Consider the following 10,444-nt stretch of genomic DNA (forward strand, 5'->3'; position numbering starts at 1 on the left):
TTTTCTGAATTAGAATCTTTATTTTTATTTTTTGTCATTAAACCGTTCATTGTAAATAAAAAAAAATATTCTTCTAGTGTTATTACTTGGATGATTATTTTTCTACTGTGCTGCAAAAGCATGATAGGAATGACTAAACTTGATTACCACGCTTGTAGATTCGTAAACCTAATTTATACGAATATTATCACCACATCTGGAAAAATTAATTTGGAGAACATTTTTGTTGAAAGAATAAAATATCAACTATAGTTTATTGTAAAAATTTAAAAATAACTTTCGTTTTGATGGTAATAATGGCCTGATTAGAAATCGCCTATAATAAAGATCAAAACAATATTTTATTATTTTTCAATATTGACATCTCCTTTGAGAAGATATTATATTTTGCCAAAATATTTTTTATCAATTCATGTTCCATTCAACAACAAAAAAAAACAGTCTTGAAATTTAAAATATTATTATAATGAAAAATAAATTAAATAATAAAGCACATTATAAAATGAAAGTTACCATAAATCCTGGAAATATCTAGTGGCCAAATTCACATTTAAATAGATGGAAAGCCCAATAATTTAGGTTCTGTTTTTAACGCCGTCGCAATTTGGCTCTCCTTCGTTACTCATTCATTGCATCTTATCTTCTAGCACCATACGCCGCCGCCGCGCGCTTTCTTTCTCAATAATTTCCTTCGCAATCTTCACCGGTAAGCCTTTCAAATTTTCTGATAAAGCACGCGCGATAGCGGTGGAAGATAGATCGAAGAGATCGCGCGCTGATTGTTTTTTGGGGTACTGTATCTGTTTCCCGGTTTTGTTTGATTCTATTGTCCTTCAATTTTCTTCTGAGTCGGGAATTGTGCGTTGTCTGATTTGCTATTTTCTAGTTCCCGCTGCATCAAATCCTAATTTCGAATTCCGATTACGGAATCTGAGGAGAGGGAAAATTGGATCGATTTGCTTCGTGAAAATTAGGGTTTTTTTTCTCTTTTCTCAATTTGAAGTAATTTAGATAGATCGGGCCTGGGTGAATCGGGGAAAATTCGTTTACCAACTTAATTTAGGAGACTTCTGTCAGGTCTAGGTTTTTTTTTGTGCATTCTAGCGGATTTTTAATCAGAATCATGGCCGCTGGAAGGCACGGGGGTTATAGAGACAATGAATTCAGAGACCGTAAGACAGATTATGGAACAACGAGGAAGGAAATTGGCTCTTTAAATGGAGAATATGAGCGGGGCAGGAAAGGCAGTCGAGATTTTGATAGGGGTCAGATCCATGTTCGAGGCAGTCTCGAGTATCGGGATAGGGTCAGGCAAAGGGATGTAGGAGAAAGAGAGATGAGGAATGGTGGACATCGCTCTACTTCTAGCAGGAGTGATTCAGGAAGTAGTGGTGGCGGGCCTAGGAGGTGTGGGTATGCAGTTCGCCCCGTGGATCGAGAGCCTGGGGAACTGTCTAGTGATGGATCTGATGGTGCTACTGAGGCTGAAATTCAATGTAATAAAGAAACTGATGTTACAATATTGGATAATGGGAGACAGTTGTCACCTATTCAAAATAAGAAGAGGAAGTTTTCCCCAATTGTTTGGGACAGAGATGATAAGGATGCCACTCGAACAATCAGAAGCACGAAAGTGTTGGAAAGTTGCAACTTGCCGCCATTACCACCACCTCCTCCTTTGCCTGTTCCCCTTAAGTCTAACTCTATTCATGATGATGTGGAACAGACTTCACTGGTTGAAGACAATGGTGTTCATGTTTCTGGGGGCCCACCTTCAGACATTGATTCACTGCCTTACGTGTCAGAATTGCCTGGCATGACAGATTCTTCATTACCCAAAGAAGAAGACAGGCTCAATGACATGATAGCAGAGACAAATGATGAAAATGACTATGTGCCACGGACTATAACATCATCTCGATGGGCAAATGATGCTGAGTCGCCATCTGACGAAGGTGAGATTTCTGATTATGAAGACAGCTGGAAGATGAAGAGGAAGTCTGAATCCAAATCAGCTGAAGCAAAGGTAGGCAGGAAGTCGATTAGTCCTGGGCTTGGAGAATTTTCTGAAGGAACAAAGGTACGGTCATTGGGTTCAGATGAACGTGTAAGGTCTTCCAGTAGAGATAGTTACAATGACACTGTTGATAAGAATGACTACATGGAAGTAGATGATGATCAAAATATTGTTTGTAGTGATGCTAGCCATTCTGGTACCGAGTCAGAGGATGATGTTGGCTCTCATGGCACACCAGAGCACGTCCATCCTCCACAGAGGAGCTTCAATATGCTTCATGGTTGCAGAAGTGTTGATGAGTTTGAACGACTGAACAGGATTGATGAAGGAACATATGGGATTGTTTTCAGAGCCAAGGACAAGAAAACTGGAGAAGTTGTGGCTCTGAAGAAGGTCAAGATGGATAGGGAGAGAGAAGGGTTTCCGTTGACTTCTCTTAGAGAAATAAATATTCTTCTCTCTATTCATCACCCATCCATTGTGGATGTTAAAGAAGTTGTTGTGGGGAGCAACCTTGACAGTATATATATGGTCATGGAGTACATGGAACACGACCTCAAAGGATTGATGGAGACAATGAAACAACCTTATAGTCAAAGTGAGGTTAAATGCCTGATGCTTCAGCTTTTAGAGGGGATCAAGTATCTTCATGATAATTGGGTTCTGCACCGTGATCTGAAAACTTCTAATCTTCTTTTGAATAACTGTGGTGATTTGAAGATCTGTGACTTTGGACTAGCCCGTCAATATGGAAGTCCTCTGAAACCATATACTTCCCTGGTCGTGACTTTGTGGTACAGGTGAGTCTTTATGCTTCTACAAGATTCTAGTTTTCTGCTAACTTATGTAGTACTCCTATCATTTATGCATGCACAAATTTTCATATACTTATGAGCTTCACAACTAAAGCATCTTTTTTACCATTCTGTATAGGAGCTTGCTCTCGCACTATTCTCTTTTACCACAATAACATTGGTGACTTGTGTTATTGTGTTTTTGCTCTCGCACTATAACTACTTGGTCTGTGGTTGTTTGATAATCTACTAGTCTACTTGTGGCTGTCTGCTATGGTATTATAGACGCCAACAAAAAGATTATATTAGTATATCTGATGTCATCCACAGTTCTGCTTCGTCCTCACAAAGTAATTAATGAATCATAATGTTACCTTTCAGGGCACCAGAACTTCTATTAGGAGCAAAACAGTACTCCACGGCAATTGATATGTGGTCGTTAGGGTGTATAATGGCTGAGTTATTGTCAAAAGAACCTTTGTTCAATGGGAAGTCAGAGGTTGAGCAGCTTGACAAGGTAAATAAATTCTGATGGTTTATCCACTGCTAGGAAGTGTTTCATACAAATCATTGATTATATTCTTTGTAATTGTTCTAATTGGTGGCCATGCCTACAGATATTCAAGATTCTTGGAACTCCCAATGAGACAATATGGCCTGGGCTTTCTGACCTCCCTGGTGCGAAGGTGAACTTCGCCAAGCAGAAGTAAGTGTTCGTATCTATTATATTCAATTGTTACAAAAATTGGTCTCAAAATTTATGTTTTCTTCTTCACTTTTTCCCAGGCGTCCAGCTTTGGGTGATTCTGGCTGGCTTTCGTGCTTCTGTTGGTGACACTGTGTGTCAGTTGACTATAATATTTTGTTGCTTCTGACCAGTTTCTACATATATTTCAGGTACAACCTTTTGCGCAAGAAATTTCCTGCGACATCTTTTACAGGGACACCTGTACTATCTGATGCTGGATTTGACCTTTTGAACGAGCTTCTAACTTATGACCCCGAGAAGGTATCTTCAATCTGTTCATTCATATTATTTATGTGATCTTACTCTCCTGTTTCTATTGTCTGAACTGAAAATGGATACCGTGCAGAGGATAACTGCTGACGCTGCTCTCAACCACGAATGGTTTCGCGAAGTCCCGTTACCTAAGTCTAAGGAATTTATGCCTACTTTTCCTGCTCAACATGCACAAGACAGGTATTTTCTTATCTCTGCTACAATATCATGGACAATTTTCTGTAAGAATTTCTGTTAGTGTTGATAGTTTTCAATATGATCAGGCGCATGAGAAGAGTAATGAAGAGTCCAGATCCACTGGAGGAGCTGAAGAGGAAGGAAAAACAAGGGGAACTAGGAACTGGTGGTTTATTTGGCCAATAGCTTCCATTTTATTATTAGTTTGGGTTCAGCCTTAGACGGACATGATTGAGGTGAGAGCAAAAAGGGAGTTGCAAAATTGATTGTGAGACTATCACTCGTGCTGTTTTTTATCAGGCACATGATGCAGTAGTGGGGAAACTGTCTGGCCTGCTCTTATCAATCCTATGCTGCTGGCTGGATTTTCTTATTGGGGTTGGCTGACAATTTGGATCCAGCTTTGGTGCTTACCCAAAAAGGTGTGGCATAAGGTGCTTCCCTTGATGAAACTGTTTTTGGTTAATCACTACATGTAACATATTTTGTATTGATCCTTGTGAACAATTTTCTTGAAATTGATTCTGAATAACAAAGCTATGGTTTATGTCTGCACTCTTAGTGTGCTATCCATTTTACTTTTTGTATTGTGTTTGCAAGAGGTGGTGATGTAAAGTGGATGGGAGATTCTTAACTTTTCATTGCTGAAGAATTTGACCCCAAGTTTACCACTCTGGAGGTAAATATTAGAACCAATTATATGGATGCAATTGAGGATTGGAATTTGGTTTATACACGTGCAATGGTGTTATCCCATCTTGGATCTTGTATGATATTACAACCTGTAGATTAACTGCTCGTTGATGTGTTACGTCTGATGCTATGGAGCATGCTTATAACACTAAGAGGAGAAAGAACAGTTCACACTACCATGCTTTCTCTTTAATATTTTTGCTTATTTGTGTTCTTGATGCTCCTTAGGTAATAGTCCTGTACTAATAAATTGCAAGGATTTTTTTTTCGGGAATAGATAAATTTGTTTTACTACCTAATAGTCTAAAATGGCCATACCTAACCCTTTCTGCTTAGAGATGATTGTTTGTTGCAGCAGTCTGAAATCTGGTGCTATAATTGTCTTAGTCTTTTCTTTATTGGTGGTTTTCTATGATCTTGATTTCTTGCTAGTGGATATTATCAGTTCATGTGCTGGTGGGCACAAGGATTGGAAGACTCTTTTTTGAGGTTCAAAATCTATTGTCAGTGGATAAGTTGATTAAAATTTCCTTGACTAACTATCATGGTTCTTTTGTTACTGAAGAATTTTGTCTCCCCGTATTACTAGTTTATATTATAAATAATCTTCACACGCATGCCCATTGTACCATCAATATAAGGGATTTGTGTTCTGTCCAAGTTAAATCTATATGATTGTTTACAAAATTTTTATCTTCAAATTTTGACATTTTATCGGTCATTGCTGTAAGGATACCCGGCAGTCTTGCATAACCTATTTTTACACCTAATGTTGACGTATCTGTTCTCCTTATTTTTGTACCTTATTCAGAATATTTAACTTATCTTGCCCCACACTGTAGCACCAATAGTGTGCAGCATTGACATTTGACCCTTTATGACATTCATCTGAAATGTGACTGCAGTATTCAAGCAAGCATGCCCGTGAGTTCAGTTACGTAGGTTGGCCCTCTAAATGTCAAAATTATTTTCTGTCATACGCTTGTACTGAAGCTCTAGAGGTACACACCAACTTTATTGTTCTATTAAATTATCTAAGCTACTATTATGTACCTCGGCTGTTCTATGATTTATCCTTACCGACACCAGCAGAAAATAGTATCCTTCCAGCAATTTAATTTTATACAGTCAATTTACCTGTGACTGATAAGCATAAATACAATTTATTGTTTCTTTTCTCCTGTGTAGCTGTTAATAGGCAAGCATATGTTGAGAAGCTTAGTTCCTGTCAGCTTTGCCATTATTGTTAACACCATTTTCTTTTTGGTTATGGCTAGACTCTAATACATTTTTATTCATGTCGATGACTGTATCTATGATTGAGTTCATTTAGCAGCTGGGTTGGGTTAGCTTGTAGGAAGTTGTTTCTGATTACCGTTAACCTATTGGATTGTACTTTCCATTAACAGTGGTGACCATACATGCCTATTGTGGCAGGTATTCTAGTCCTTGCTTAGTTGGGATGCAGGTATCAAGGTTTTGTGCTTTACAGATAAGCCAGTACTAACATGTTATCGATTAATTTAGTTCCTGTGTCTGTGTTGTCCGGATAAATTATTATTAATGTGCTTTTGTCGCTTAACAATGTTGAGCAAAGAGTTGCTAAGTTCTTAACCTTTGAACATCCGAATTGTCAATCCACCCTAAACACATGATTCATCAGGTAGTAAAATCGTATATCACTTAGCAAGGTAAAGAATGTCTTCTTTCCAATGTTTAGTTTCATAACTGGTAGTAGTAATTTAACGACAAAAGTACTTGCTCTGAACTGCATAGGAATAGATCACACTTTTTTTGTGCTTGATATAGTGCAGAAGGGAACTAGTTTTAGAGTTATTGGGTTTTTGCTGAGTGAAATGGATTGCTAATAATCTCAGTATTTATTGTTGACAAGTAAAAAAGCTACACAGGCTTATAAAAGCAAGGTGAGGCGATGAACTCTTCATCCTGCTTCTCAGTTGGTAATGGAAGTTTGGTCTACTTTTTGATAAACTTGACCTTTGTACAGCTATTTGTAGTCATTTCACATTTATGTGACAAGTTCACCGGTGGGAGAGACTCTGACTGAATTGGAAAGAAGTAGCAGATTATGCTGCCAGCGGGGGGACTGGAGTGGCCCTTTTTTGTCACCTTTTACTCCTCTCTCTCTCTCTCTCTCTCTCTCTCTCTTCAATACCAATATTGGTTCTCTGCTTTTTATGATAATTTTTGGAACTTAATTTGTCTATTGACAATACTCAACAACGAGCAAAATGAAATTGTACTGTGCGGCTTTGACGAGCTTATTTTGAGTTGTGCCTGGCATTACGTCACCACAGATTTCTCCTGGATAGAGATATATGTTCCCTCTGTTTTAGGAAATTAGAGTTAATACCCGTGCTATACACAGGACATTAAGATTTTCAAACAATGCAGATAAATTATAAAGTTAGTAGATTAAAAAAGGGATAATGAGTATATAATGATGTACTCCCTCCGTCCCGGGCTACTCGCTCATTTCCTTTTCGGCTCGGAGATTAAGAAATGAGTGTATAGGAAAGTAAAAAATGACGGCTGTAGGTGAAATTTTTTACTAAAAATGGAAAGAGTGCAAGTAACTTGGGACGCCCAAAAAGGAAATAAGTGCGAGTAGTGTGGGATGGAGGGAGTATATGGGTAAGAATGTGTAATTACAATAAGTATTTATAATATTATAAACACTTAAAAATATTATAAACAATAGGAGTAACAAAAAAGAGAAATGTACTCCTCAGTCCTCCCAACCGACTCTAAATTTAACTTTAACATTTGACAAACGATTTTATACAACTTTAATTTATAATATGAGTGGAGTAAAATAAAATAAAACAAATGATAAATGGGAGAGATGTGTAAATAAGGATCAAATAGTATGAGTTAGTCAGAATAAGATATTAATAGTACAAATAAAGGAAATGTGCAACTAAAGATCAAAGAGGAAAAATCCAAGCATTGAATTATATGACCGTATAATTTTCAAATAGTGACTACTTTTCAAGTATTTAAAGAACATCAACTAATATTGAACTTCAGGAGGAGATGTCATATTAGGAAACTGGATATTCTAATTCATACTTCAAAGTGAATATCTTGGATTAGTTGCGTTATTTGGTTTGCCGAGGCATTTCTTAACCCAAAAGAATGCACCACAATGTGAACACGTTAACTAAGGATCGTCAATATCTTCATATTCTGCAAAAGAAAAAATAAGGGAAATATAAAACAAATAGAATGAAATTAAAAAGAAGGAATTAAAAGAAACTATAAAGTTAATACATAAATAAAAGTTTTCGTAATCAATATATATATATATATATATATATTTTAAAAAGGATAAAAAATACCTCCATCTTTATTTAAAATCGACGAATGGAAATTATTGTTTTTCATAATACATGAATTACGTTGATCAAGAACATCACCTATAATTACGGAACTTTGAATGGAACCACCAACATCGGCTACACAAAATATAAATTAATTCTAATAGGATCTAAGACAACGAAATATATATTTAAATAAAATAAGGAATCAAAAGAAATTGTAAAGTGAATACATAAATAAAAAAAATACCATCGTCTTGATTTAAAGTTAATAATTTATATTCAAAATAAGAAATATTGAAAAGAATTTATTATAATAATTAATAACAAAATTATTAACTTAAACAATAGAGTATAAAAATAGATCAAATAAAACAGGCAATTTACATTACTAATTTGTATGGTCCAAAAATGATGCCATAAAATCATAGCCCAAATAAATTCAAATTAATGACTTAATTGTGAAAAAAAATTATAAAGTAAGTAGATTTTAAAAAAGAGGATAATAAGAATATAATGATGCATATAGTTACGAATATGTGTTAATTACAGTAAGTATTCACAATATTATAAAGACCTAAAAACATTATAAATAATAGGAGTAACAAAAAGAGAAATATACTCCTCCCAACTCACTCTAAATTAAACATTCACATTCGACAAACAATTTTATACAACTTTAATTTATGATATGAGTAGAGTAAAACAAAATAAATCAAATGACAAAGGAGGGATGTGTGAATAAGGATAAAAAATAATAGAATGTGAATTTAATATATATACCTCAACAAGAAATATAAAAATGGATATGGAATATAAAGACAAAATCTAATGAACACATGTGAAATATAAAGACATAATATATATATATATATATATATATATATATATATATATATTTCATATTTCTATTTATCATATGAAAAATCTAATAGAATGTGAACAAAATATTTATTAAAGACTTAAATATGTATATACATATATTTCATATCCATTTCAGCAAAAACAAAATAAAACAAATGAACAAATAGCAAAGGAGGGATGTGATTGGGAATATATATACATATTCAATTTTTTGAGAAGTCTAAAAACATAGAAATACTATGATAAATCAAAGTTAACTCAATTATAACTACCTATAAATTTAATCACTTAATAAAAATGAATTTAATTTTAAATGTATAGTATATTATATAAATTCCAATAAATTAGAAGACTAAATTAAAATTTAGCTTAAAATATAATAATAATTGTATATAATTTAATTACATAACAAATAAATTTAATTTTAAAATAATAGTATATTATACAAATTTCAATAAATTAGAAGTCTAAATTAAAATTTAGCTTAAAACATAATAATAACATCCAATATCCAAATTAAAACTCTATTTAATTAAAAATATCAATTACAGTACATAATTTTATACTCCTATTATTTAAAACCAAAAGTATACTCCAAAATCCATTACACAAAAAGCCCACTAAATGCCTAAAATAAAATCCAAATAATACATAAATTAATATCCAAACCCTACTCTGCAACGCCTCACGCCTCTCTCACCTCTCCCTCCCCAACTAATCGGCGGAAATCAATCTCCCCGGCCAGAGCATCATTCATTCTCACTCGTCGGCGCTCCTTCCACATAGTCTCGCCGCTCGTCCCACCTGCCTTGCTTCCTCGCCCGCCGCACCGCCGTGCCTTCCTCACCCGCCGCGCTACCGCTTCCTCTTCGCCTCCGTCATCTCTCTCGTTGTTGCCGTCCAGCCACCGTCCTCATCCGCTTACCCGCTTCCCTTCCTCACCCGTTGTTGCAGTCCAGCCGCCATGCCGGCGTCGCTGGAAAGTTTCTGGAGTGGTGGCCGGATTTTGGGCAGATTCACCCCATGAGATAAGCACTGCAATCATAAAATTAGTGTACATTAGTTCAAATGAAATCATAAACACAGTTTTAATTAATTGTACACTTATTTATAAGTATGTTAAAGCTTCTTTGAGAAGTCTTGCGGCAATCCATTTGATTTTATTTCCACTAGTAGTTTTATTTCCACTTTATTGGAGTGTTTGGGCAGCTTTGCAGCTTTTCTCATTTTTTATGACTTTTCCTTTTTTATTTTCAAACATGTATTGATCAATTAATTAATTTCAACCAATGAATAACTTTCCCCCCAAAAAGGGTATAAAAGTAACTTCATCCAACTGTCACTTTTAAGTAGTATAGATATCTCCCCCGTCTATTTTTGTCATTCTCACTACAGTTGAATTATATCCTTTCATAGAAAAATAGTAAGGGGGTGTTCGGTTTGCAAGATTGTATCCGAGATTAAATTTGTAGTGTGTTTGGATCATGAGATTCAACCCCGCAACTCAATCCTAGATGGATAATCATGGGATAATTAG

General features: G+C 35.2%; 1 protein-coding gene across 7 annotated transcripts; it reads left to right on the top strand.

Moving 5' to 3' along the window:
- Positions 1-644: 644 nt before the first annotated feature.
- On the top strand, positions 645-6,987 carry LOC121801851 (cyclin-dependent kinase G-2-like). Of its 7 annotated transcripts, none has more exons than XM_042201285.1 (9): positions 645-2,817; positions 3,193-3,328; positions 3,429-3,517; positions 3,709-3,820; positions 3,906-4,012; positions 4,096-4,443; positions 4,610-4,688; positions 5,608-6,627; positions 6,711-6,987. In XM_042201285.1, exons 1-6 carry the CDS (start codon positions 1,124-1,126, stop codon positions 4,193-4,195), a joined length of 2,238 nt encoding a protein of 745 aa, XP_042057219.1. In that variant the 5' UTR covers positions 645-1,123; the 3' UTR covers positions 4,196-4,443; positions 4,610-4,688; positions 5,608-6,627; positions 6,711-6,987. The 7 variants fall into 7 exon arrangements, with proteins under 7 accessions (XP_042057219.1, XP_042057220.1, XP_042057222.1 ...); XM_042201286.1 differs by having other exon boundaries at positions 4,096-4,245; positions 4,310-4,443; positions 5,608-6,987; XM_042201288.1 differs by having other exon boundaries at positions 4,096-4,245; positions 4,310-4,431; positions 5,608-6,987.
- The last annotated feature ends 3,457 nt before the right edge of the window (positions 6,988-10,444 follow it).

Source organism: Salvia splendens, chromosome 5 (assembly GCF_004379255.2).
Source record: "Salvia splendens isolate huo1 chromosome 5, SspV2, whole genome shotgun sequence".
Taxonomy (NCBI): Eukaryota; Viridiplantae; Streptophyta; class Magnoliopsida; order Lamiales; family Lamiaceae; genus Salvia; species Salvia splendens.